Source organism: Podarcis filfolensis, assembly GCF_964270895.1.
Source record: "Podarcis filfolensis genome assembly, chromosome: 6".
Classification (NCBI taxonomy): domain Eukaryota; kingdom Metazoa; phylum Chordata; class Lepidosauria; order Squamata; family Lacertidae; genus Podarcis; species Podarcis filfolensis.
The window spans coordinates 30,465,658-30,493,193 of record NC_139609.1 but is presented as its reverse complement, the minus strand read 5'-3'; the positions used below and the strand labels follow the sequence as shown (position 1 = coordinate 30,493,193).

The window sequence follows — 27,536 nt, the reverse complement described above, 5'->3', positions numbered from 1 at the left end:
CAAAGGTTGCAGACGTTCTGCAATGTTCCTGGATATTACTCACTATATTCAATACTTGGGCCCATTAATAACTAAAACTCTATCCCACAATGCACAGTATATGCACTCTATAACAGCTACAATACTGATATGGTGCTGCAAATACAGTGCTAAGTAGTAATGTGATTTTGTTAAAGCAAAAACAAGCACCCAGGAACACACCTAAGCTTATGTGTTAAAGTAAAGGGACCCCTGACCATTAGGTCCAGTCATGGCCGACTCTGGGGTTGCGGCACTCATCTCGCTTTATTGGCCGAGGGAGCCGGTGTACAACTTCCGGATCATGTGGCCCGCATGACTAAGCCGCTTCTGGCGAACCAGAGCAGCACACGGAAACGCCATTTACCTATTTATCTACTTGCACTTTGACATGCTTTCTAACTGCTAGGTTGGCAGGAGCAGGGACTGAGCAACAGGAGCTCACCCTGTCATGGGGATTCGAACCCCCGACCTTCTGATCGGCAAGTCCTAGGTTCTGTGGTTTAACCCACAGCGCCACCTGTGTCCCAGCTTATGTGTTACATGTGTTCTATTTCTTTTCAGATACTGTATATTTTAATCACCTTCTGCATATTTTTAAATACTTGTCTTTAGCAATAATTTTAATGTTTCATATTTATGTAAGCCACATATACCAATCTATTGGTATATAAGTTCTGTTAAATAAAAATAAACAAATAAAAATGTTCCGACCCTCTAGCAACCAAGAGGCTGAGATGAGATTCTTTCACGTTGCAGGGATAGAAACATGGGCACATTCCTTCTAAATGAGTAGAGAAAGTTTTTACCAAAATTGTTCCTGCACTCTTTTAGACCCATGAAACTCAGTTCCCTGATCCAACCCATAAAATTTGGACATTATCAAGCTATCAGGACATAATGTAATAAGCTGGATTGGATCTTGTTCCCGCTTATACAGGCAAATGCTGTAGTTTTGTTCCTCGCATTCTTTTCAATCTGACTTGAAGGACAAATATTTTAAAACTGCTATTAAAAAGAGTTATTAGTGCTGTTTTTGAAAGCACAAGACTGAGATGATCTTGATAGTGGAGTTAGCGTGCCATTACTCACTAAATGTGTTATCTCTGGAGGAAAACTAAGTGTGAACAACACTTAATCTATCATTGTATCATACACTGCAACCTTTAAGTGTCAAGAGGAACTAAATGAAAAATGCCATTAGATTACATTATAATGCCCAAAGGCTGCCCTCCACTTTGTGGGTATATGGATGTACCGTATGTATCACACTCCCCAAACCTGCACAATTGTCCTTGTCAACCCTGACGCAGGTCATTATATTTGGCCAACCCAGGTGCACAGCTCATTTTGGACCAGTCTCCAGAGGAGGTTTCATTGGGGCTACTTTGCAGCTGCAGAGATCCAGATGGGGAGGCAGGCTTGGCAAGAGATGGAAAGTGAACAGTTTCCCAAACCCCTACTAAAGTTAATGTAACTTATCAAGGTGGACAGGGGAGGGGGCGGAATGGAAGAAGCCAATGTTCTACAAAAGCTGGCTTGAGATGCCATTCTATCTGGCCAATCTCTCCAACCTCTTAAAATACAGTAACATCTGGAGGACAACACCTTGGCTACTACGGGGGGGGGGGGCATGTTGACACACAGAAAAGCAGCCAAACTGTCTGACTACAAACAAAATTAAGCCCTGTCACCAATTAATATCGCTACATTTACAAATGACAAAATTCAGAAGAGATGGGTTTTTAAAAAACGCATCCTCTGAGCTAATGAGGTTTTGTTTATTTACTATGCTTTTAGAAAATCTGCCACCAATAGGGGTGACTGAAAGTGAAGAAGCAATGGGGAAAAGGGGCACTTAAATCTTTTCCCCACTCATTTCTCTGCTCCAAACAGCTGGATATCATTTTTGTTGTTCTTGTGGGTTTTTAAATGAACACAAACCTTTGCACACATCAGAGGTGTGTGTGTGTTAAATACACACATTTGTGTATAATTTGTACTTAAGTGATTTTCTTTGACAAATTTCTTTAAAACATTAACCTTCAATTAGAGGGATCACATTTTGAATCTGGTTCAGTATGTTTCTCAGTTTGAAGGATATTAAGCAACTACTGTGACTGAATCAAATTCTTCCTTCCACCCCCATCTGCCCCATCTGGTATTTGTCATTTAAGTTTCTAATACCACCCTTTTGTTTTTAAAAAAGGCAATGAACAATTGTTTTCTGTAGTATGCTCAAGGTAGCTAGAAAGACTTACAAATTTATTGCTTTTTGGTCTATGTGAAGTGTCATCTCGAGCAGCGCCATCAGCTGTTCTTCCCACATCTTCCAGAAACCGGTAATCTGAAATTGAGAAGGGCAGCGGGGAAAAGGCTCAAATGAAATTAGCTCCCAACACCCTTTACAACGTGATTCTTAAGGGATCGTACGAAAGTGATGGGTTTTAGCATAAGTTCACAGCAAATAAGAGAGGGTGTGCATCAAAAATTTGTCGTTTGGTTGCTGTGCTTTCTAAAGCTTAAATATGTGATATTATTGATGGGGTTTTAAAAATGTGAACCACCATATCTGAAGCAGCAAGGCAGGACAAAAATGTTTTAAATGAAATAAATGCCTGTGCTAATACCATCCTAACTACCGTATTTTTTGCTCTATAAGACTCACTTTTTCCCTCCTAAAAAGTAAGGGGAAATGTGTGTGTGTCTTATGGAGCAAATGCAGGCTGCGCAGCTATCCCAAAAGCCAGAACAGCAAGAGGGATTGCTGCTTTCACTGCGCAGCGATCCCTCTTGCTGTTCTGGCTTCTGAGATTCAGAATATTTTTTTTCTTGTTTTCCTCCTCCAAAAACTAGGTGCGTCTTGTGGTCTGGTGCGTCTTATAGAGCAAAAAATACGGTACTTACCTACTGTGCATTACTCACTTGCTTCATACAGGGCCAGATTTCTCTAAGGTGGACAAAGTTTGTAGGGTAGCAAGGAGCAGAAGAACCTGTTTTCTTTCATTCAACCCACAAGCTGTATTTAATGTGCCATTTAACAGCTTTGTGCAACTATACATTTGCTGATGGTGGCTATACTTAGGCTGCAGTCCTAAACCCTGAGTTCAAAGCAACTTATTTATATGTAAACACACTAAGGATTGCATTATTACTTCAGTAGTGCCACCCAAGGCCTTGTGCCTGCTGGCAATGCAGATAGGAAACTCCAACACTATATACCGTATTTTTGCTCCATAAGACGCACCTAGTTTTTAGAGGAGGAAAACAAGAAAAAAAATATTCTGAACGAAACAGTGGATGTATGATTTTTGTGGTTCATGCTGTGGCCACAGACATGTGATCTGATGGTGTATTTGGGGCGACCCAATGTAAAATTCCTGAGAATCCACGGGCTTTTACCTCCCCACTCCCAGGCAGCCTCCGTTAGCGTCCCTTATCTCTCTTCCAATCCCACCGATCAGCTGTTTCCTTTCAACACTCCCTTCCCTCTTGTTTGCCTTAGTGTCTTTTCCTTAGCTGGAGAAGTTTTTTGCTCCTCCTTTTCTTCCAATTTCTCTCCTTATTGCTTTAGTTTTCCTGTTTCCCCCCTTTGCAAGTTTGCTGTCTTTACCTCCCCCCTCCCAGGCAGCCTCCTTTATCTCTAGCGTCCCTTATCTCTCTCCCTGGCAAACGATCAGCGGCTTTGTTTCAACACCCACTTCCCTCTTTCAAAAAAAAAGGGGGGGAAAGGCATGCACTGCTTTTTGCCCCCGGGCAATTCGGATCCAGGGACCACACATTCGCTCAGACATTTCCCCTTACTTTTTAGGAAGAAAAAAGTGTGTCTTATGGAGCGAAAAATACGGCAATGGTAGGTATAGAACATTGTAGGTGTAGAACACTGCCTCCTCCATACCCACCCATCGCAATAACACCCTGGAGCTTTAGAACAATTGAGATTTTTAGAGACTCTCTTACCACTTAGAAGATTTAAATCACTGAACTCATTTATGGAAACGAATGCTGTCTTTTCTCTTACTCCATTACAACTGAATGCAGTCTTATGTTGCTTCACGCAAGCCAAACTGAAAGCACACAGAGAAAGCAAAGCAATCTTGTCACTCTCTTTTCAGTACACAAGAAAAATATAAGCAAGGGATGCCCATCAGTTTATATCTACCTGCATGAGTATTTCATACAACGGGGGCATCGATATTTTGCTTCTTCTGTATTGCAGATTTCACAACTGAAAGGAGAGAAAAATGAAGGGACATCTTTACATTGCAACAACATGGGTGAGTGCTAAAACACCATTTTGAGAAAGCGTCCCTTCATGCTAATAAGCAGTAAAAGCAATAAATGTATTTGGTAAGTGTGTGTGTGTGTGTGTGTGTGTGTACACACACAGTGGTACCTCGGGTTACAGACGCTTCAGGTTACAGACTCCGCTAACCCAGAAATAGTACCTCGGGTTAAGAACTTTGCTTCAGGATGAGAACAGAAATTGGGTGGCGGCAGCAGGAGGCCCCATTATCTAAAGTGGTACCTCAGGTTAAGAATAGTTTCAGGTTACGAATTGACCTCCAGAACGAATTAAGTTCTTAACCCAAGGTACCACTGTGTGTGTATATCTATCTATCTATCTATCTATCTATCTATCTATCTATCTAATCTCCAGAATGTTTTTGTTGCATACAAATAGTATTTAAGAACCCATCTTATATTAGTGGCCTAGAACATCTCTCAATAACAAGGATTAAGTAGTATCGATATGCTTCCAGCAAAAGGCTCTGGAATTCAGACACAAGTAATATGAGTAGCTCAGAGCCTTCAGTCAGAAACAACAAAACATGAACTAACGCTCCTCTAATGAGCTGCCACTATTCTGAAAAGGTTGGACAAGTATTTCCCCAACACCAAGCTTGCACTTGCTTTTTACTTCTCCTCTTCTATTCATTAGCAAGTGATCTTCCTGCCCTATGATGGATGATGGTAACATCTTAATAGCAAAGTCAGTGATTTAATATCAGAGTTCCTATTTTAATGGGGGGAAAGTCTGATCGGAGCATGTGTGCTCTGAAATGAATCCTTTGGGGAGAGAATGTGCCCGATCGCAAGAAGTATCTATGATCCACAAAGTTCTTCACATACTCCCATCAGAGCACAATGACCTTATTTACGAACAGTCATCTCAACTTCTGGTTTAACTGCTGTCCCTCTTTTTCTCGCAAAAACATTTTTAGAAATTTAATTTGAAATATAGGTCAGACTGACCCAGGCTATGGTTTAACACAGTAAATTTGAGGAAATGGTTTACAGATCAGCCAAAAGGAAACAGTGAGCTAATAACTCTGGGACTTTGGTTTGGGGCTGCCATTTTTTTTCTCTCCTGACAGGGTTTCTATGCCCTTCACAGCTAATCACTAAAGTGTCTTAGTTAGTGCTGTCTACTTTATTGTACTCTATATGGAACAAGTCAAAATACACAAAAATCATGCATTGTTTGAGTGTAGATTACGCATTGTTTGAGCATAGACCACCTCAGAAACAGCAGCGGTTTCACCCCAGCGCCTTGCGGGACCGGGGCTAATACAGCTTGGGTCTTCCCTCCACATGCCAGGCACTGGTGGCAGAGAGAGTCAGGCGCAGGCAAGCCCTATACCCGCGATATACTTACCGCCAGGTGAAAATGCCATCACGCTCTGACCCTCAAACCCGTCCTGGGCGATGTATCGTTACATTGCCCAGGCCTATGTACAAATTTAATAAAGATGTAACAAATAAGGTGGTGTTGTTTTTTAAATCCATATTAAGAAAGGCGTGGGCTATCTGCTATCCCTTTTAGAATAAGTTGCCCTGCCCCAAAGTTAAGAGGAAGGCTAATTTAGCCCTAGATTATCTTCCACAGAAGAAAACTTCTGGAAAACTACAATCCGCTGCCTGCAAGGACATCGCAACATATTGCCCCCGCCCCCACACAATAATAATAATAATAATAATAATAATAATAATATATGATAAATTTTATTTTATTATACACACACTACTACTACTACTACTACTACTAATAATAATAATAATAATAACGCCGCTCCTTAAATATTATCCTGTTAACTTTGCTCGCCTTCCCGTCCTTCCAGACACGTTTCTCTCCACGCCGCGAGGAGCCCTCTGGCTTTGCGCGCGCGCCCCGCATCGCCTCCAGGGTGCGCGTGTGAATGTGTGGACGCATGTGTCGGATTCCCCATTTTCCCGCTTTCCTCCCGGCTTGAGCCTCTCCCCTCCCAAGCCAACCTAATAATATTAACTCTGGGGCAGGAGGGCAGAGGGGAAAGAGGCCAAGGAGACATTCCTCCCCGCCTCACACACACACACCTTCGCAGCGACATCTTCCGCCTCGCGCTCCCTTCGGTCTCTGCCGCCGCCGCCGCCGCCGCCATGCTCAGCAAACGGCCTGCCCGTCGAGGTGGCTCCCCTTCCTCTTTTTTCGAAGTCCTAGACAGTCGCCTCGCGTCGGCGGCGCGTGGGGGAAAGGGAGGTTGCTGACCCCTGGCGGGAGCTCGGGGAACTGCAGCGAAAAAGATGCCTTCGAGGTTGGGCGGTGGGAGGAGGAGGCAGGGAACATCCTCGCTCCGCGGGGCTAAAGCGCCAGCCTTGGGGATGCTGTGCGCAGTTTGGAGGAGCGCAGTCCCGCGCGCAGGCGGATCCCCAAACTTTCCCCGTTTGAAAACGGCTGAGGGGAGCTTGGCGGACCTATTTGAATCGGTGTTTTGAGGGTTTCCCCCCCCCTCCCTGCCCTTGCCAGGCAGTGCCAGGTTTGGGTTTTGGTTGTTTTAAAACTGTGTTTTTTGTTGTTTTAAAATTTTCCACGGCGCCTCCTTTCATTTATTTTTGTCACACTTCGAATTCCATAGACGGTACAAAAAAATGCAACAGAAGGAAAGCAGTTAAAGCTCAGCATTAAAATATGGGTGGGAATGGGAGTGTTTTATTATGCATTTTGTTAGGCATTTTGTTGTGTTTTTAGGTTCCATCTTCCGAGGAAGGGTGGTGTACAAGTTTAATAAATAAAACGATATAATCGGTAATGCGGATGCACCGCACAGGCCACCCGAATGAAGCTTGTGGACCTCCGGCAAATTGTTCAGTCGGTTAGTTAAGAGGGTGGTGCTGAGAACGCCAAGGTCGCAGGTTCGATCCCCGTAGCTGCAAATTTCTTCATTGTAGGGGGTTGGACTAGATGATCCTCAGGGTCCCTTTAAACTCTACAGATCTAAAATTCTATGATCTACGGACCGCTATCTGGAGGCCTTATCTGGGAGTAAGTCCTGTTGGACCTAATGGAACTTTGTTCTTCTGAGCCGACGTGTGGGACTCCAGCATCCTTAGGCTTGCCCTACGTCAGGAAAATTCCCGACATGTTCTGGTTTCTGGGTGTAAAAATGGCATCCATTTTGCCGATTTTTTGCTCCAAAAGCTTAAGGTTTCCCCAACAATTTGGGTTTGTTCCAAAAAAAAAAAGCTCAAGAGAAAGCTCAGGAATTTTACTTTTTGAAATATGGCAACCCTAAGCATCTTCTTCTTCTTCTTCGTTGTTGTTTATGTATATTCTGCCCATTCCCCTGACAGGTAAAATAGATCCTATTCCTTCAACTGGGCAGGAAGTCCCCTTCCATTTCTCGGGAGCTCTCCTAGTTAATGGCAGCAGAAGGAAAGAGCCTCCCATCAGATACTGTCTGTGTGGTAATGTAGACCCGACTTTTCACTATATAGTGGCTGGAAGGGACTTCCCCTTCCCCTGGCCTTTGTCTATAACCCACACCTGCTAAGGCTGCTTCACATGTTACACAATTCCGGTCTGGGAAATAAACAGGCAACCATGTGTAAAGGTGCAACAGATGAGCTGTGGCCTTCAGGGAGACATATTCTGAACTCCTCACCATAAGTGTACACTTGGGACTGTTCCTTATGAGTGGTAACCCTAACTATGGCTATGTAAGATATCTGAGATGTCCTTTGCAGCCTGAAAGAAGGAAGTGTTGCTGGCTACACAAAATTGTTTTGAGACAACAATCTCTTTGAGTAGTGCTCCCAGTGTATTCTAAATAACCTGTCCTGGGCTGCAAGCCTAAATGCTCTTTCTAGTGAATAAGCCCCATTGAAGATACTGGGACTTATTTATGAGCAAACAAGTATAGGGTTGTATTAATTTGCTGTAGCTTCTTCCAGATCTACTCTCAAAAATCCTAAAAACACATCCTACAACCATAAAAAACAATTGTTTCTAGGCGAATCAAGGGATGACTATGTGTGTACATGTGTTTTTAATATTCCTGATGCTTCCACCATGTATACACTCACACATCTACACATACTAATGTGTAGAGTACAGTACCTGGAGAAGCTTAGGATATGAAAGGAAACCCCTCCTTTCTTTTTCTGCTTTCTCATTATACCCAGGATGGTTCATAACATGTAGCACAAGATGGCAGCTGCTGTCTAGAATTTATAAGCCACCTCCTCTGCCATGGACACCCTTCTAGGAAATTAAAAATTAAAAAATTAAAATTTTAAAAGCTATACTGTTACTTGCCCAGGAAAGGCACTCTGCACCTGTGCAAATGTATTTTCTTTTTTCCTATGTTACATTGTGGAGGCCTGGTGTTGACAACAGGTTTTAGAGCTGAATTCTCATGAGCTTGTCTCGGATTAACCTCAGTTATCACATCTGTGTAGCAGGGCAGAGCAATCCAGTGGTCCAGCTATCGCCAGCATAACATTATACAGTGGTACCTCGGTTACAAACTTAATTCATTTCGGAAGTCCATTCTTAAACCGAAACCATTCTTAAACCGAGGTGTGCTTTCCCTAATGAGGCCTCCTGCCACCGGTGGCCTTCCACTGTTCGGATTCTGTTCTTAGACCGAGGTAAAGTTCGCAAACCAGGACACTACTTCTGGTTTTGCGGAGTCCGTAAACCAAATCGTTTGTAAACAGGACTGTTCTTAACCCAAGGTACCACTGTACATATATAATGGTAGTAAATTTTCAGGATCTGTTGAAACAGAGCACTAAGCACTTCAGTAGAAATCCTTAAACTCTTCAGCAGATAGAAATTACAATGCAGTATAAGCAAACTACATTTTCCAAGTCATTTTACGCTAGAATGATCCCTTTGATGAGACTCTCAAGTAACAGACTTGACCCTAGAGTTCGGGTTGTTTACAATGCAATCCTCTTTTTTTTTGGACAGCAACTGACAAATTTATGAGGCGTTGGTTTGGGTGGATCTGTGAAACAGTGACACTTTACTTGTTTGCTTCCTAACCCTGGTATATTTCCTAGGAAACATCTGCAATAATGATGTTACTAACCAATGGATGAAGCATTAAATCCAGGAAGGGTGTAGATTTCTTTAAACAAATGCAGTAGCTGTATTTTGAGATCCAGATGCATAAAAAAATATGAACCAGGTCCCAAACTCCATCTTTACCACTTAAATCACAACAAATAAGAATCATTTTAAACATCTGTGGGGGGTTTTTTTGCTTCTGAACATTTAAGCCACAAAGCCCTATGTGTATGACTTTTTCTGTAGCCAAACCTTTACATCTCCTTTTATAGATGTCAGATCTTACAATTGAAGCTTTGGGAGTAGGGCTACATTAATGAGTTGACAAGCTTGCAGAACACCAAGCAAAGGCTTTCTGCTGCTGGTGGGCATACTCGAGGTATATGCTTCGTAAGTTTTACAATTCTGATTCATGAAACTAGACGTCAAATCTTAGACTTCATAGGATCTAACAGTTGCAGGGCAAGACATCTTGTAACCTGGAAGAACTGCATAAATTGTTTAATGCCTGTCCAAAAAGCATCCATCAGGTTTTAATGGTCATGTTGAGGAGATTTTTAAGAAGGTAATTGACAAATGTGTGCACCTAGTGGAGAAAAACCAGATGGTGAGGAGTCAATAAAGTAAGATCTACGAGGAATGGTTGAAAGAGATTGGTACAATTAAGCCTGGAAAAGGCTTGCATAAGCCTATTATGCAAAAGATGGCACAGACTTGTTCTCTTTGCTCCAGAGGGAAGGCCTGGAACTGATAGACTGTTTAAAAACAACTACTTTCCCTCCCCAAATACAAGGAGGTGCAGATAATATTGGATTAAACCTTGTTGACAACAGAAAGGAACTTTTAAAGGGTAAGATGCTAGACTGTTTCTGACAGTTTGATGGATAAAATATATTATGATTAGAATTTATATACCACCCTGTACCAGGGGGTTCTCAGGGCGGTTCACAGAATAAAATCAAGATATAAAACCACAAAATACCTAATAAAGATAAAAACAACAACTCAACAGCCTCCTCCCCCAAAGACATTTTTAAAAGGGCATAGGATGTAAATCAAATCACCCAAAGGCCTGGTTAAAAAGGAACGTTTTTGCCTGGCGCGTAAAGGTGTACAGTGGTACCTCAGGTTAAGTACTTAATTCGTTCCGGAGGTCCGTTCTTAACCTGAAACTGTTCTTAACCTGAAGCACCACTTTAGATAATGGGGCCTCCCATTGCTGCCGTGCCGCTGGAGCACAATTTCTGTTCTCATCCTGAAGCAAAGTTATTAACCCGAGGTAATATTTCTGGGTTAGTGGAGTCTGTAACCTGAAGCGTATGCAACCTGAAGCATATGTAACCCGAGGTACCACTGTATAATGAAGGCGCCTGGTGAACTTCCCTGGGGAGAGCATTCCACAGACGGGGAGTCACTGCAGAGAAGGCCCGTTCTCGTGCTGCCACCCTCTGGACCTCTCGAGGAGGCGGCACACGAAGGAGGGCCTCAGATGATGACCACAACGTCTGGGTCGGTTCATATGGGAAGAGGTGGTCCTTGAGGTATTGCGGTCCTGAGCCACAAAATATTTGGGCTGAAATAAATATATATGTGAAACAGTATAACATTACTGGGATAGAATGCCCCTGAGGCTGAAGTAATTAAGATTATTATAATTTAATAGCAGCCATTTAAATATATGCTGTATTAACATTTTCAACAAGTTACAAAATATTTACACAATACATCATTGTAGATGGCCTTTGATAGATAAAATCTTTAACTGCAGTCCAAAAACTTCTTAAAAGACTACTGTGTGTAGTCGTCCTACAACTACAAAATCCTGTTCTTCTTATAAGCACCAGATACTGTTCTGCCTCATGTACCATTTCCATGTCTACAGACATTTTAAACATTTTAAACAAGGTTTTCACATAAATAATGTTTTCACTCATAATGAAGTATGTGACCAAATATTTTTTTAAAGACACAATTTTACAATGAATGCAACCAGCACATACAGTCTAAAAAAAAAGTAATAAAAAAATGATCCAAATAATCTTGACCAAGGCCACAAAGACTTTTGAGTTGTACAGAGAGCACCAGGCAACACAAACAGGAAACACATAAGAGGTAGTGTATCATCTGTTAAGATGTCTGTGTCCACAAAGGACTGTAATACAACTTAAGTGTCTAAGGGAACCATTTGTTTTACGGTGGCATAACTCATTGTCATACAATTATAATACAAGCTATTGCACATTAGGGAGCGTTAGCCAGAGTTGCTCCTAGTACTGCATGCCTCTATCTTTCCTTAAGGTGTCCCGGGACAATGCTGTTACGAAGGTTAAAAAACACTGGGTTTTCTGAAGAATTTCCAGATATATGTAGTGTTTTCAGTTCCAGCGAATAATATAAAAAGCACCAATGGAAAATTAAATACTTTATTAAGGTTGTCAAGGTCTCTCTCTTCTTCTTCTTCTTTATTTAAGAGCAATATCTCCTTCTTAGGAGGAAGTCTTTTTCTTCCTGAGATTCATTTAGAAAGCACCAACGTTTTTCTTTATATTTCTTCTGCAGTTTTTTTTTTAAACCACTACTTGCAGCAATTCCATGTGAGAAACTCCACTCCATTCAGAAGTCTAGAGAAAACACACCGGGCCACTTTCTATGTAACGCTGTTGTCCTTGTTTGAGATGAGGAAATTTCTGCACTTGAACAACTGGAAGCTGAGTGGTGTCTTGAGTGTGAAAAAGGAACTGGGTTTTATGCCAGCTGCCATCTTGAATCTGCAATGCATATAACAAGAGTGTTAATTAACACACATTAACAATCAGCCCCTATGCTGTTTTTTTTATTTTAATATTCCTAGGCCTTTGAGAGAAAAACAATAACGAAGGACAATTATTTATTCATTACACTTGGTCTTGTATATTAATGTGTTCAGGATTTGGTACATTATTTTATGACATGGGTAGGCAAACTAAGGCCCGGGGGGCCGGATCTGGCCCAATCGCCTTCTAAATCTGGCCCGCGGATGGTCCGGGAATCAGCGTACTTTTACATGAGTAGAATCTCCTTTTATTTAAAATGCATCTCTGGGTTATTTGTGGGGCCTGCCTGGTGTTTTTACATGAGTAGAATGTGTGCTTTTATTTAAAATACACCTCTGGGTTATTTGTGGGGCATAGGAATTCGTTCATTTTTTTGTTCTTCAAAATATAGTCCGCCCCCCCCCCAAGGTCTGAGGGACAGTGGACCGGCCCCCTGCTGAAAAAGTTTGCTGACCCCTGTTTTATGCTTTCTTAATGTTGTGTGGAAAACAGCACCATGGAGAAAATCCAGGAAGGATTTGGAAAGTGAGCTTTTTGTGTAACATGCTCAGTTCTAAAAATGCTCTTTTAAAAAAAGGTTATGAATAAATTAAAAGCTACATCTTAGTACACACTTCAGGATTGATAACGTTTGAATCAAAACTTTGTGCAATCTATAAATATATCAAAAAAACAACAACAGTGTCTTGGGTTGACGAGGGCTTTGGAAGTTTGCAATTTTTGTATTTGCCCAACCAGTCAAAGATGTGAGCACAGTGGAAGCCATTGAAAAGTGAAGTCCCTGCAGACAGGCATCTGTGAAATTCTGCAGGATCTCAGAGAATCTCACAGAAAAACTGCACTTTTCAGTAACTTCACAGCACCACCTTTATCATATATTTCCAGCCTGCATTCACCACAGTTTCATAAAGAGCCAGTTTTAGTGGATAGATTGGGGAACTGCAGAAATCTGTTTTCAGATTCCTTTGTACTTACTAAATTTATTGACACTGGACTAACACATTATCATTCAATCCCACCTCACAGGACTATTATGAGAATAAAATGGGATGCCCTTGTGTAGACTAACCTGAGCTGTTTGGCTCAAGGGTAGAATATAAATATAGTACATAATATGTTTAGTAGCTGTGAGCGGAAAGAGCTAGAAAACTAACCAAATGGAAAATGCTGATTTGATAGCATTTTAGCACCTACTTTGCACAGCTTCCAGTTCTTTAAGGGTTTGTCATGCTGACATTTATTCTGCTCTTTGAGGTCAGGGAGAGCAAATGATGACAAGACCAGATCATGTGTAAATGGATACTTCTTGGCCTTCGCAAATAAAAAAACATGAAGTATTTGGATTGCAACATCTTGCTCATAAATTCAATAGCGATTGGGAGCGGAAAGGAGCTCTTTCAAGTTTTCATCAAATAGTCCGAAACATTCTGACTTTTTGAGTTCTGTCATCCGTTTAGGACAGTGTTTCCCAAACTTGAGTCTCCCAACTGTTTTTGGACTACAACTCCCATCATCCCTAGCGAACAGAACCAGTGGTCAAGGATGTTGGGAATTGTAGTCCAAAAACAGCTGGAGACCCAAGTTTGGAAAACTCTGATTTAGGACATGGGTGACCTATCTTTGGCATGGGTACCAGTAGTGCAGACAGAGGGATTTGTGGCACTTGTGCACTGTTGCAGAAGGGCTCTCGGCGTCCACATCCCTCCTTATCATCCTATGAAGCACTATTGCTTTCTCCCTAGCAGAAGCTTCTAAATACAGTTTGATAGAAATGTTGTAACCTGCCCAGTGAGTAATTAAGAACACCAAGGCTAGCAACTCTGTGGTTACATGGAGTCTGATGCTAAGCACTACAGCTGCATGCAACTTTGGGAGAGACGTACGTTTGGATTTTGCATGAGTGCTAGGTGTGTCTCTGTGTTGGTATCCTTAAGAAATAAGAATCTCTGAAGTAAAATCTTAAATGTTAACAGTCGTGGGTAAAGTAAATGTCCAGAATTTCAACTCTCATCTGTATTAATTCAAACTAAATACTTTCGCTGCAAATTTTAACAATGCAAGCAGATGGCTTACCATGCATTCATCTAGAAGCACTTTTGGTTCAAGTGGAGCATTTGCTTCAAACATTTGGCCATTCCATCCTTTGAAGCTGACGGAGGGCCTCTGAGCACGTAGGTCATTGGTTCCCCACACCGGGGTGTTTAGACAGTGGACTGTGATGGTATGGATTGCTTCTGAACTCAGTAAATGAAGGAAGTTCATCTGCACTTTTCCAGTGCCAAACTCCAACTGTTTTAACAAAAACACACGTTAGTGCAGAAAGTCAGATTGCACTTTATAGCCACAAAAGCACAGTGATCCCATGCAATTTAGACATACCTTTACAAAGGCTTCATAAACATTTCTTTCCACTGGTATAACAAACTATTGCCATTTAATCTGCTAATGTAAACTATTTAGACAAAACATGCATACCGCTCTCCACAGAAATATGTCCTCCTTACAGAAAACTTGCACTACATAAATATGAGGAGGAAGATGACAGTGTGCAGTTCATAATGTTAATGGGGGGAAAAGAAGACGACATTCTTTGAAGCAATGCCTGCTCTTCCATATGTCACTCCCATATGACACTTTGCTAGTGTTTTCCAATGTTTCTTCAGCTGTGTACAACATGGTCTTTTACATTAGTCTACGTCCCAGGGTGTAACAGCATTTTAAGACACTCCTGTTCTTGTTTTTTCAAATTTTCCATTAAATCCACCAAATGTTCCGGGAGCCAGGGTACAGTGCCACATCGAACAACAGAAATTACTGTGTGATAACTGTCATTTTATCAGTAAGAAAAGAGTTTTGTCTTCTGAGAACTTGAGAACTCAAATTAACCACTTGCATTTCAATGTTACGACTGCTGGATATGACGGTAAGTGGAGCTTACTATCATGCAGTCACTCAGAAATACCTTTTTTTTTTCCCTTTTATTTTTGGACATCCAGCCTAAGGAACAAGCCCGTAATTGATGACTGAACTAACACTTCACTGCAGCTACGTATAACATTAGCCTAAGAGTTCACTGCTGATTGAACCAACTTCTCCCTCCTCCCTTTGCTAGGGTTCTGAACCTGATTAATCTTGCAAACATGAGCCTGCAACCCTGCATGGAGAAAAGCAGCTGATGGGGGATGGTTAAACACACATTTCTCCTGCCCCTTCTCAGCTGCAAAGCACCCTCTTTTGGGGACGGGCTGTAGCTCAGTGGTACAGCATCTGCCTTGAATGCAGAAGAGCCCAAGTTCAATTCCTAGCATCTCTTGATAGGGGTGAGAAAGACGTACTGCCTGAAACCCTGGAAAGCTGCCTGCCGGTCAGTGCAGACAACGATATTGAGCAAGTGGAACCGATGGTCTGACTCTGCACGGCAGCTTCCTAAGTATATATTGCAAATATTCATTGGCCCTAATGTGGAGTTGAAGTTTACTGATTTTCAGAAAACTATCTCATCCAGTGCTAACAAAGACTATCGGGGTATTTTCCTGTTCTTAGGTGCGTACAGTGAGGTTTCGTTAAAAAAAAGGCATAAGTGGAATCCAAAAGACTGTACTGTGGGTCTTTCAGAAGAGAACAATATACCTTAGTTACAGAGACAGGTGATAAGCATGTCTGGCCACCAGCGCTGAAGTTGCAGAAAACCTCAATGGCATCAGAAGGACATCCAATATTCGGATCAATCCAGTATTTTCCTACCAGTTGAGGAAAATTAGGAAAGAAAATAGAATTTTCCTTATGTTTCCAGTTTCCAAGATGGAGAGGGAGGGGGGGAAATAGGTGCGAGTTTAGGCTCAAATATGTTCAACGGAGAAATCCAGAAGTGGGAAAAGGTGTAACAAAGTGTTTTACACTTTTTACTCCTTTTTAAAATTCGCTCCATAGTGACAACAGCCAAAGGATTGTACAACCATCTTGTGAGAGTAGCGAGAGTAACTTTTCTCTTGGTGATATGTTTATGCTAGCCGAATCCTACAGCAGCGATAGGAGACTAAAGAGAACACTCAAGGAGTGTGAGAAGAAGAAGAAGAAGAAGAAGAAGAGGAGGAGGAGGAGGAGGAGGAGGAGGAGTTTGGATTTGATATCCAGCTTTATCACTACTCTAAGGAGTCTCAAAGCGGCTAACATTCTCCTTTCCCTTCCTCCCCCACAACAAACACTCTGTGAGGTGAGTGGGGCTGAGAGACTTCAGAGAAGTGTGACTGGCCCAAGGTCACCCAGCAGCTGCATGTGGAGGAGCAGGGAATCAAACCCAGTTCACCAGATTATGAGTCCACCACTCTTAACCACTACACCACACTGGCTCTCCAACCATAGTCACCATCCAACCTAGAAACAGTACCTCAAACTGGCCAAAAATGCCCAGATAGCTGAATTAAACCCAAAACCAACTGCACTGTAGATTGTGTACAGTTGCTACAGATATGATTAGGATTCATTTCAGAGCAATTAATAACAATGGGGGGTGGGGACTTACCATCAGACACCTTACGTTCACAGTTAAGCAAATCCCTGCAGATACGTGCTGGGTTATCTCGAGTTCCCAGAGGGTTCTTAATACTGTGCAGTAAATTGCTAAGGTAATGTAATGTTTTGAATATCTCGGCACTGTGATCCAGTAATGTTACTTCAGTGTTTTGGTAGCTCTGCCAAGGGGAAAAAAACAACAACAATTGACATTTTATGGCATCACCAAAAAAATGCCTTAGTACTGAGACAGGGCCAAATGGCAAACTGGATCATAAAGCTGGATTTTCAACTGAAAGGGCAACATATTCACGTGAGATACTGAAAGTTACACTGAGGTAAAAGATACGTAATAAAGAGGGAATTTAAATTTTTAAGTGAAAGTGATTCATATATGCAGAAAATCTACACATGCTACCCCCAAAAAAATCCAAACAAGTATACCCCAATGACATTTTTGTCTTTGAAAGACAAAATAGCTAATCACTATTCTAAGGCAATAGTATGAGATCCTTCCCATACATAATGGTGCATGGAAGGAAACAAGAGACTGGATGCTGCTGCTGCAGTAAATAGGAATACTGCTTTCCCTTTCAAGGAAAAGAATAATAACATTAATAATGCAGATTTGCATTCCTATCCTAGAGAGGACAATAAGAATTGTGAAATGAAGAAGGGAAAGAAACCACCACTTCTTCAAAGGTTAGATGGGTGCTTTGTCCCTTAAAGTAAAGTTGTTGAATTAAAAACAACAACCATCAAATGGCTGAGGAATGACACAGGCACAGAGGTTGAGATATTTATTTAACTATTTCACACAGCGATCGTAATGGTGTGGACGTGTTTGGAAGAACAGCGTTTCCCAGTAACTGTACCTTGTGGTCTGATTTCTGACAAACTGGGAACTCTCTGCAGAAGAACACCATTTCAGCCCCCTACAACGATGACTGACCCCACAAGCACATTTATTACATGAATGGCAGCGACGAAACAAGTTCTGATGGAGTGGTAAGGTCCGAAGAAAATCCATCAGTACATTTTATAAATTACACTTTGCGCTGTGTGCATATCTCAAGTTGCAGCCTCACAAAAAACACAATACTTCATTCATATAATGTGTTTCCAATTAAGCAGACCGCTATTGCATAACGTTCTGAGCATTAAGGCCAATGGTCTCAAAGACTCAGCTGCAAAACTTATTCTCTATATTCTGCGGTGTTTATATGTACAGTTTCCCCCTCATTATTCCCGCCCCTGCCAAGTAGTATGATATTTGTAAATGTGTGGTGAATTAAATATTTGTGAAGACATACAGCTTATCAGTGAAGCGACTTTTATAACATGTATACATGTGACAAGCTAAACATGCAAATATTTTTACCTCCATCTGTAATGCAGTATTGGAATCAATCAAGGCTTGAATAGCAACACTGATGTCAATCTGCTTCTGTATATAATCAAACATTTTAATATCAGCAGCATAACAAACAAACCATCAGAACATCATAAATTAATTACGCACATTCTTTGGCTCCTGCCACATAATTAAAATACTTATTGCCAAAGAGTATTAATATTGCTGTTGTTGTAAAAGGGATTATTATTATGACCGGAATGCAATTCAAATTAAAAAGATTTTGGAATGCAGGAATAAAGAAAATCATCAAACCAGCAAATCTAGCATGCCACTTTATCTAAATTATATAATTTGGTATTTGAACGACTGGTATTAATAATTGTATTAGAAATTGTTATAATGAGGCTATCATTTGACTGTAATTGAAAACTAATTTAAAAATATTATAAAAAAAATAGATGGCTCTTTGGGGGAGGGAGTGCAGAGAGTGTGCTAATTTTACTATAATCTTCCAGGCTTGCTTGCAATTCCTACAATTGCCATTTCTATGCTTCAAGGTGGTTTGTGCCTTGCAATGCAGGGAACTGCCATAAATCACACATTAAGGCTTGTGGTGAAGTTGTGACTGAGGACTAGTGGATATTGGTTAAAAAGAGCAAAACGTGGCAAGGAAGGGAGAAGGGTTTTTTAAAAGCATGAAATACTTTGGGTGGACACACTTCCGCAATACTCGGAGCAAATGAAATTGACTTAAGTCAGCCATGATTCACTTAAATCCATTGGCTTCAATGGATCTATCCTTAGCATGGCTTAGTCAGATATTGCCTTTGAGGAAGGATCCCTAGGAACAGCATGATGTGTAATATTTTATAAAGACTCAATAAATTGCTTATACACAGAACATGAACCAAGTGAAAGGCAAACCTTTCTAAGCCCTGATGCGGCTTGAGGCTGCAATCCTAAATGCAGCCCCACGAAAGTAAACATGCCTAGGAGGAGAAAGGTAAAAAAAAAAAGGTAAAGGACCCCTGGATGGTTAAGTCCAGTTAAAGGCAACTATGGGGTTGTGGCGCTCATCTCTGCTTTCAGGCCGAGGGAGCCGGCATTTGTCCACAGACAGCTTTCCGGGTCATGTGGCCAGTGTGACTAAACCACTTCTGGCACAATGGAACACCCTGACAGAAGCCAGAGCACACGGAAACACCGTTTACCTTCCTGCTGCAGTGGTACCTACTTATCTACTCACACCAATGTGCTTTTGAACTGCTAGGTTGGCAGGGGCTGGGACAGAGCAACAGGAGCTCACTCTGTTGCGGGGATTCAAACCTCCAACTACACTGCATTGCCCCTGCTCAGTGGGCAGAGTCCTCCAGAATCTCCTCCTAGGCATGCTCCATTGAAAAGGATGGCGGCTGGGCATGGTTACTCTTGTCCACCTCCCATTCATTGTTCTTATTATTTATTAAATTTGTATACAGCCCTTCATCCGAAGATCACAGGGCGGTTTGCAACATAAAAAATACAAAACCGAGAACACAAAATACATCCCTCTCCCCAGGGAAAGTTTGTCTGGCATTTGCAGTACCAGGCCTTTGGGTGATTAATATTCTACAGCCCTTTAAATGTGTTTTGGGGGGTATTTTGTTTTTTTAAACTATTTATTTGTGTTTTATCTGTATTTTTATCTGGTCAACCACCCTGAGATCTTTTAATGAAGGACGGTATATAAATCTTACAACAACAACCAACTAATACCACCACCCCTTCTTAATAGTGACTACAAAAGTTCTAGAGGATAGTGCCCCAACTCTTTTACAATTCAATGCTGAAACCATCATAGAAAACATATCCAACTTACTCTTGGACCAGGTGGCCCTGGTGGACCCTAAAAGGTGGGAGAGAGGGGAACACCATATCAGAGTGGTTCATATAATTATGCAGCTATGCTAACTTTAAAATAATGTATATTCACTTACAGGTGGACCTGGATGGCCTCGTGATCCTTGAGGTCCCTGAGTAAAAAGAGATGATAAAAATGCATGAAATAAAGTTTTTCTTTTTTAAAAAAAGTAAAATAAATCTCTATATACCACCTTGGAATGAAATGCAGTTTACAAAGAAGACTGACATGTTTAATGCATATATTAAACAAGCTGTAAAATGCACCAGGACGACAAAGGCTATTCTCTACTAGTTATGATCTACACAAAGATTTCTTAGTGCACTGTAGACCATTTGCCTGAGTTGCTGTGTACTTTTTAAGGCGAGTCTGTGTACTTTTAAAAAACTGAGTAAGCTTTCTGTCAAAGGTGTCAGCCCAACACGACTCAATTATTGAAGTTCTCTGTTTATCCAGTCCTACCCCCCTGTGAATACTGTGGGTGCATTTAGCATTTTAAAATGGTTTAATAAAGGATTTAAAGCATCTCACGAGCAAGCAATTCTGCGTGTTTTTCGACCAGCCAACCCATTAGTCAAAAAAATATCATTTATTAAAATTTGTATTATTAATTTATTAGTCATGTATAATGTACACTGTGTGTGTTTTTCAGAAAATTAAATAAGCATGTCATATAGAGAAGCAACACCTCCCCATATAATGTCTACATGCTGTGCCATGGGATGGATTGAATCCATTGGTTTGGGTCCTAGCCTCCAGTGCAGGAGAAAACCAGCTTGCTCCATCTTCCCGGAGACAGATATTGGAAGATGACTGTCATATCTCATCTCACTCTCCTGTTTTCCAGGCCATTGTGGTTTAGTCGTGTCCGACTCTTCGTGACCCCATGGACCAGAGCACGCCAGGCACTTCTGTCTTCCACTGCCTCCCGCAGTTTAGTCAAACTCATGCTGGTAGCGTCGAGAACACTGTTCAACCAGTTTTCCAGGCTAAACATACCCAATCCCTTCAACTGTTCCTCAAAAGGCTTGGTTTCCAGACCAAGACCAAGATCATCTTGGTTGCCCTCCTCTGCACACGTTCCAGCTTGTCAATATCTTTCTTAGACTGTGGTGCCCAGAATTGGACACAGTATTTCAAGTGTGGCCAGACCAACACAGAATAGAGCAGGACTATGACTTCCCTTGTTTGGGACACTATATGTCAGTTGATGGAGCCTGGAATAGCATTAGTTGTTTTTTGCTGCTGTATCACACTGTTGGCTCATAAAACCATAGAATTGTAGAGTTGGAAGGGACCCTGAGAATCATCTAATTCAATCTCCTGCAATGCAGAAATATGCAGCTGTTCCATACCTGTCCCAAACCTGAAACCTTGGCGTCATCAGCACCACACTTTAATGTTAAACTTGTGGTCCATACTAAGACCCCTAGATACTTTAGCTGAAATTCTTGCATAGCAGGGGGTTAAACTAGATGACTCTTGGGGTCCCTTCCAATTCTACAGTTCTTTGATACTTCCCCTCAAGTCTCCCCCTTTTCTCTTCCTCCTCTGTCAGTCTTATTTTCTCTGTTTATCTATCGCCTTCCCTGCTACACCAGTTTCCCTTATCTGCTCTGCCTCACTGTTTACGCTGCAGAAACCCAAAAATGATTGTCTGTACAAGCATCGCAAGGCTTCAGAAGCCTCAGTGTCACTCTGCGGTCTCATTTCTGGTCTGTCCAACCCTATTATTGGGTAGGACCACCCAGGATGCAGCACAGCAGTTGGCTGCAGTCTCTGTGCTCTCCAGACATAGATACAAACCATAAAACAAAAACCACAGAGAATATTTAATAAAATTAAAACAATAAAACCACAATACTGCAGGTCAGTAGGTGGCAGCAATAGGGCCTTTCCTCTGGCCTTGCAATGCCACTGAACTCAAGAGAAGAATAACTGCCATAGCTTTGCTTTGCAGGCTCTTCCACAGGTCCAGAACAGGATAGCTATGTGATGCTGAGTAAGCAGCATAAATGTAAAGAACATGACTTTCCCCTAAAGAATCATGGGAATTGTAGCTTGTTAGGGGTGCTGGGAACTGTAGCTCTGCAAGGAGGTTAACTATAGTTCCCAAGATTATTTGGAGGAAGTCAAATGTATGTTTTAAATGTATATTGTGTATGCAGCCTGACTTTCTGAGAAGAAGAGAGATAGGTTTGAGATATATTATACCTCTTATAGAACTCTTGGGACCTCCATTATAGTTTGTTCCCCTCATCCTTGTATCCAGCCTTTTCAGAATCAGTTACTATTTTCTGACTATTGATGTACTTGGTCCCCGTCCCCCCGCAAAATGTGAGCAGAAGACTATAATCCTGAAACTCAGAAAAGCATGATCTTGCTGTTTCTGCACTGCATATTTTTTGCTGTACACTCTCCTTGTCAGTACTGAACTGACAAAAAATATTGTTTCCAGGAAACACAGTATACTTTTGACTTCTTGTTTATTCATAGGAAAAGAAGGCTACCCATTTCTTATTTATTGTTTTTAATTGCTCTGCTCAGAAATCCTAATACTATTCTGTGTTAAAAGTAATCGGGCATCTAGGAAGGATGCCAACAGTTTCCTGTGCTTCAAAGGAATGTGTTCAGACTCAGTACACAGCTGAATGAAAATTATTTGATGTCTGTGAAAATACATGGAAATAGAACTTTCACCCTGGCTGTAAAGGCAAAGCTAATTGCTTTGTGCTGCCAACAGTCGCATTCCCCTTTTCTGACAAGTGGCTCACGCAATGAATTCGTGATGGAAGGAAATTGCTAATTGCCAGCAGTGCACAATTTCAAAGGCAAAAAGAGTACTTAAATGACACAGAGACGCCTATTTTCCACTGAAACGCCCTGGAAAGATCCATTAACAGGAAGATGTGTTTATGTGACAGCAAAGTAGACTATCAGGCAAAAAATAAGAGGAGGAGGAGCATCTTCGGACACTGAACATCCATAAAAATATCAAGAACACAGAAGAATTTACTTCTGGTAACCATGCATGGAACATGTCTGCTGCCGAAAACGCAAACAATAACGATCACAGAAACCAGTGATTGTTTTGAAGGTTACCCACGAACTTGAAAGTTATTAGGACCAGACTACTGCGGGTTCTTATATGGGAAAGACATTGGGATGTACCATGGTTCCAAAAGGTCTCTGATAATTCCTTTGCTCTTAAGTAAGATTGAGCTGCAAGGATTTGGCGTTGAAGATGACATTTCTGAGAAAGGAAAAAGTCTGTACTCTCTGGCCTATGTTGCTCCATCCCTTAGTACTAAAATAAATCTCAATAAGGTCGCTTGACCAGGGTTGGCCCAAGACATTTTGCTGCTCTAGTCATCTATGCTATGATCCGAGATAAGTGTCTCAAGACCCCTGAACAAATCTTGAATTTCACGGGTTGCTTTTAAAGTTGGGCTGGTCCTGATCATCACTCAAGTCACTGCAGTGACAACAGAGTTCAGGATTAGTCCGAGTGCTGCTGGCTGCTTGACTTAGCTACCATTCTGTGAACGTATTAACAGGCGTCACCTAAAGACGCTCTCAACAAAAAGCCCATATTACTACACTGCAGCTGCAAGCATAACTAATGTTTCTGGTGACATTCTACAATTCCTAGTTACGCAGAGGCACATCTATCTACCACTTGCACTTCTGTCCCCAGAAGCTATGTAATCATGATGTTGCAGGAAGCACTGTAGGTGAGTGGTAGAGTACAGTCATACCTCTTGTTATGTTCGGTTCAGGTTACGTCTTTTCAGGTTGCATCCCGTGGCAACCCGGAAGTACCGGAAAGGGTTACTTCCGGGTTTCGCTGCTTGCGCATGTGCATACGCTCAAAATGATGTCACGCGCATGTGCAGAAGCAGCAAATCACAACCCACACATGCGCAGACGTGGGTTGTGTTCTGCTCATGTTGCAAACGGGGCTCCGGAACGGATCCCGTTCGCAGCCAGAAGTACCACTGTATATCCTTTGCACGCAAAATTCTCAGGTTCAATTTGTGGCATCCAGGTAAGAGCCTTGCCTAAAACCCTAGAAGGCTATGGCCGATCAGTGTGGAGAATACTGAACCAGACAGGCTGGAGATCTGACTCACTGTAAGTGCATAGATTTCTTTCACTTGAGCAGCTGGAAAGATGCAGATAAACACAGCCCACAACTTCTTGAAAACAAGGAATTAGTAAGGAAGTTATGATCCCTCCCCCCAACTTGGTACTTTTGCAGGATGTGGGTGGGGCAGAAATCACCCCCAAACATGCCGTGTCCCATATATTGTGAATCCTACCCTAGTTTTAACATTACAAACTTTAGTTTCACATACCATTTCGCCTCTGGATCCCTTTTCACCCCTGGGTCCCTGAAATTAAAAGAAATACATGTCATCTTAAAAACCCCCAAAGACAGTGAATTATAGTCACACAGAAACCATTTATTTCAATGTGTTTTACACTGTGAACAAACCATTCATTTCTACAGAACAGAAGGATATCTAACTTTATTTCACTTATGCATAACATTTGTGCAGATATATTGGAATGGCTCAATACCACCTGAACTAACCGAGCAGCAATACTTACGGATTATAGCAGCCCTTGCCAACCTGGTGCGCCCTCCAGATGTTTTGGACTACAACTCCCATCATCCCTTGCTGTTGTCCATTTAGGCTGGGGCTGTCCAGAGGACATCAGGTTGGCAAAGGTTGGATTATTAAGGGAAATCAGTGCTCTTGTGTTCTTGTCTACAAAACAAGTCTTTTATCTTGCATGCATGTTACAATGCAAAAGAGTTCTCATCTATTTCTTGTTCAAAGTGTGGAAACCTTCATGCGATGAAAAGCAATGCTGGGAAAGACCAAGCACTTACAGGTTTGCCTGCTGGACCTATGATGCCTTCATTACCAACAGGGCCAATGTTTCCCTAAAAACAAAATGCAAATAAATTTTCGGAGCAATAAATGAACGACAGTACTGTGCTGTGTGACATTTGACTATTTAAAGAACATACAATTGCGTGCCCGGTGAAAATTAAACAATAGTGAAATGATATGAGATTAAATTCATGTTCAAAGAAGGCCAGTTCTGTTTCTTGATATAAGAAGGGCAAATAGACAAGGTAAGTTTGCATCCCTTTCATTTGCACACCAAATCTATTGTATTTCTGAACATGCATTTCTGAACACCTGAATACTGAAAGGAACTTGACCTCTGCTGTGTATCTAAGAGCCCTATCTAGGTAAAGGTAAAGGGACCCCCAACCATTAGGTCCAGTCGTGGCCAACTCTGGGGTTGCGGTGTTCATCTCGCTTTATTGGCCGAGGGAGCCGGCGTACAGCTTCTGGGTCATGTGGCCAGCATGACTAAGCCGCTTCTGGCGAACCAGAGCAGCGCACGGAAACGCCGTTTACCTTCCTGCCGGAGTGGTACCTATTTATCTACTTGCACTTTTTGGCGTGCTTTCGAACTGCTAGGTTGGCAGGAGCAGGGACCAAGCAACGGTAGCTCACCCCGTCGCAGGGATTCGAGCTGCGACCTTCTGATCAGCAAGTCCTAGGCTCTGTGGTTTAACCCACAGCGCCACCCGCATCCCTAAGAGCCCTATCTATATGTGACATAATTTTCAGCTTAACAGACAAACAATACCATTACTTGTAATAAGATAAAAGTGATCCTTAACTGGTATGCTTGTGCAGATTGCACAGCGATCCATTCGGCAAGTTCTGAAATGTTATGGCTAGTTAATTGCTGGGGATTGTGTGGGGGAACAGGATTATCTATGGTTAAAGCTTCAATGGTGCTGATTAATTCATTAAATCTCGCAGAAAAGCAAATTTTGCCTCCATGGTGATTAGGATTAAAGTATATAACTGGCAATGTGCTACTCTCCCTTGGTAACCCCCCAATTTGCTGTCAGAAGCAGGTCACCTGACCCTGCCTCAAGCAGGGTCAACCAAGGTGTTAAGTACAACTCTCACAAATTCTGCTCTGGGCCACCTGTCCTCAAATTCAGTTGTTCCTACTTATCTGCTGGCATAAGAGGGAAGTGGCCTGAGTTTTCACTATAAACCCATGGGAACTGCAGAGATGTCAGTTAGATTGAACAGTGAACAGTAAGTTTATTAATAGACCGAATCACTTACTATTTGTCCTACTGGGCCTTTAGGTCCCAAAATTCCAATTAAACCAAGGTCACCTTCGGGACCCTAAAAAATGAAAAGAAAAAGCTTAGTCATAGTACATCTGATACACTTTTTAAAAAAGCATTTGTCTAAAAAAAGAAAAAGCTAAAGTAAATGAAAGTGAAACTAATATAAAATATGAAATGTTATGTACTGCAATCTTCTTCTTTAGATCTCTGATACAGTGAAAAAGCCTCAACAGACAATGCACTTCCAGTCAAATTACTGTAGTTATTTCATAAAGTGAAATATTATTTCCTTTGCTCTCCAATCTCAGGGCAATTAAGAAGTGCTCGCTGAAGATCTTTCATGCACGACAGATGGCTTACAGTTCAGCTTTTAAAAAAGGACATGATCCAGCCACACAAAGTTTAAGAACGTGTTAGTTCCATTCACTCCAATGCGAGGTTTAAGGACATGTTTAACTATTTCCCATTTAATGGGATGTAAAGATGCTTAGCTTTGGGACTGGGCTCAAAGTGAGCACATACCTTTGGACCTGGGAATCCCTGAAATCCCATCAAGCCATGATCTCCAGATTGTCCCTGGAATAATAGCAGATAGGAAGATTAATATATGAAACTGCACCTGAATGGTACTAAGAATTGTTTTACATACAACAGGCGGTACATACAGCATGACCCTTGAGGCCAGGATCTCCCGGGGGGCCTTGATCGCCTTGGGTCCCAGGATGACCTCTTTTACCTTGCTTTCCTGGATGACCCCGAAGCCCTTGTTCACCCTGCAACAAGAGGGAAAGTATGCATTCATTATTATTCTTATACAGGAGAAGCATACGGTGCCTTGGAATTTCTTCATGAAGAAATCATAAATAATGATTGCTGATGCAGAATTCACCCTGATTCTTTTTTAAAAAAATGTATTTCTATTAAAGATTTTTTTGATTTACAAAGGTATGTGCAATGTCTCTCTCTCTCTCTCATATTTTTTTCCACGTAACACTTTTTTTAAAAACAACAACAACAAATCGGTTTCATTTGTTGAGACATTAGGAAGAATAGGGGGAAAGAGGTGGAGGGGGGAGAGGTGAGTGGGGGTGGGGTGGCGATATTTCTATTTTACTTAATATATGTGGGGTTTTGTGTCAGCGTTGCTTGTGCAGGTTCTCTGCTGTTCACTTGTGTTCCTTTGGTGGTGAGAGAGGTTGGGGTTGGCCTAGGGTGTGGCTGTTCATTTGTGATTGGCTGTGGTGATCTTTGTTTTCATGTGTGAGTGGGGTGGGTGGGTGTTTTGGATCAGGTTAGCCATATTGATTTGTATGCTGTTGGTGGATTTTTGTCATTGTCTTGTTAGGCTGTGTATGTGATAAAGGGGAGCCATACCGGGGTGAAGGCATCTTCTTCTATTTGTCCCTGTGTCAGTTTATTGG

The 27,536-nt window shown here is 41.7% G+C and overlaps 2 protein-coding genes across 2 annotated transcripts in view; both read right to left on the bottom strand.

The window, feature by feature from the left end:
• ZNHIT6 (zinc finger HIT-type containing 6) overlaps positions 1-6,529 on the bottom strand; it is a 41,874-nt gene extending 35,345 nt beyond the window's left edge. The window contains exons 1-4 of the mRNA XM_083620747.1: positions 6,376-6,529; positions 4,181-4,246; positions 3,979-4,085; positions 2,280-2,365 (exon numbers count right to left, since the gene is read on the bottom strand). Of these exons, the coding sequence (XP_083476873.1) occupies positions 2,280-2,365; positions 3,979-4,085; positions 4,181-4,246; positions 6,376-6,440 (324 nt within the window). The 5' untranslated portion in view covers positions 6,441-6,529. The remainder of the gene's footprint in view (positions 1-2,279; positions 2,366-3,978; positions 4,086-4,180; positions 4,247-6,375) is intronic.
• Positions 6,530-10,992: 4,463 nt separating this feature from the next.
• Positions 10,993-27,536, bottom strand: part of COL24A1 (collagen type XXIV alpha 1 chain) — a 168,085-nt gene continuing 151,541 nt past the window's right edge. Inside the window, exons 49-60 of the mRNA XM_083620538.1 lie at positions 26,781-26,888; positions 26,638-26,691; positions 26,108-26,170; positions 24,835-24,888; positions 24,293-24,328; positions 20,011-20,046; positions 19,893-19,919; positions 18,059-18,124; positions 16,688-16,856; positions 15,796-15,905; positions 14,239-14,454; positions 10,993-12,120 (exon numbers count right to left, since the gene is read on the bottom strand). Of these exons, the coding sequence (XP_083476664.1) occupies positions 11,974-12,120; positions 14,239-14,454; positions 15,796-15,905; positions 16,688-16,856; positions 18,059-18,124; positions 19,893-19,919; positions 20,011-20,046; positions 24,293-24,328; positions 24,835-24,888; positions 26,108-26,170; positions 26,638-26,691; positions 26,781-26,888 (1,086 nt within the window). The 3' untranslated portion in view covers positions 10,993-11,973. The remainder of the gene's footprint in view (positions 12,121-14,238; positions 14,455-15,795; positions 15,906-16,687; positions 16,857-18,058; positions 18,125-19,892; positions 19,920-20,010; positions 20,047-24,292; positions 24,329-24,834; positions 24,889-26,107; positions 26,171-26,637; positions 26,692-26,780; positions 26,889-27,536) is intronic.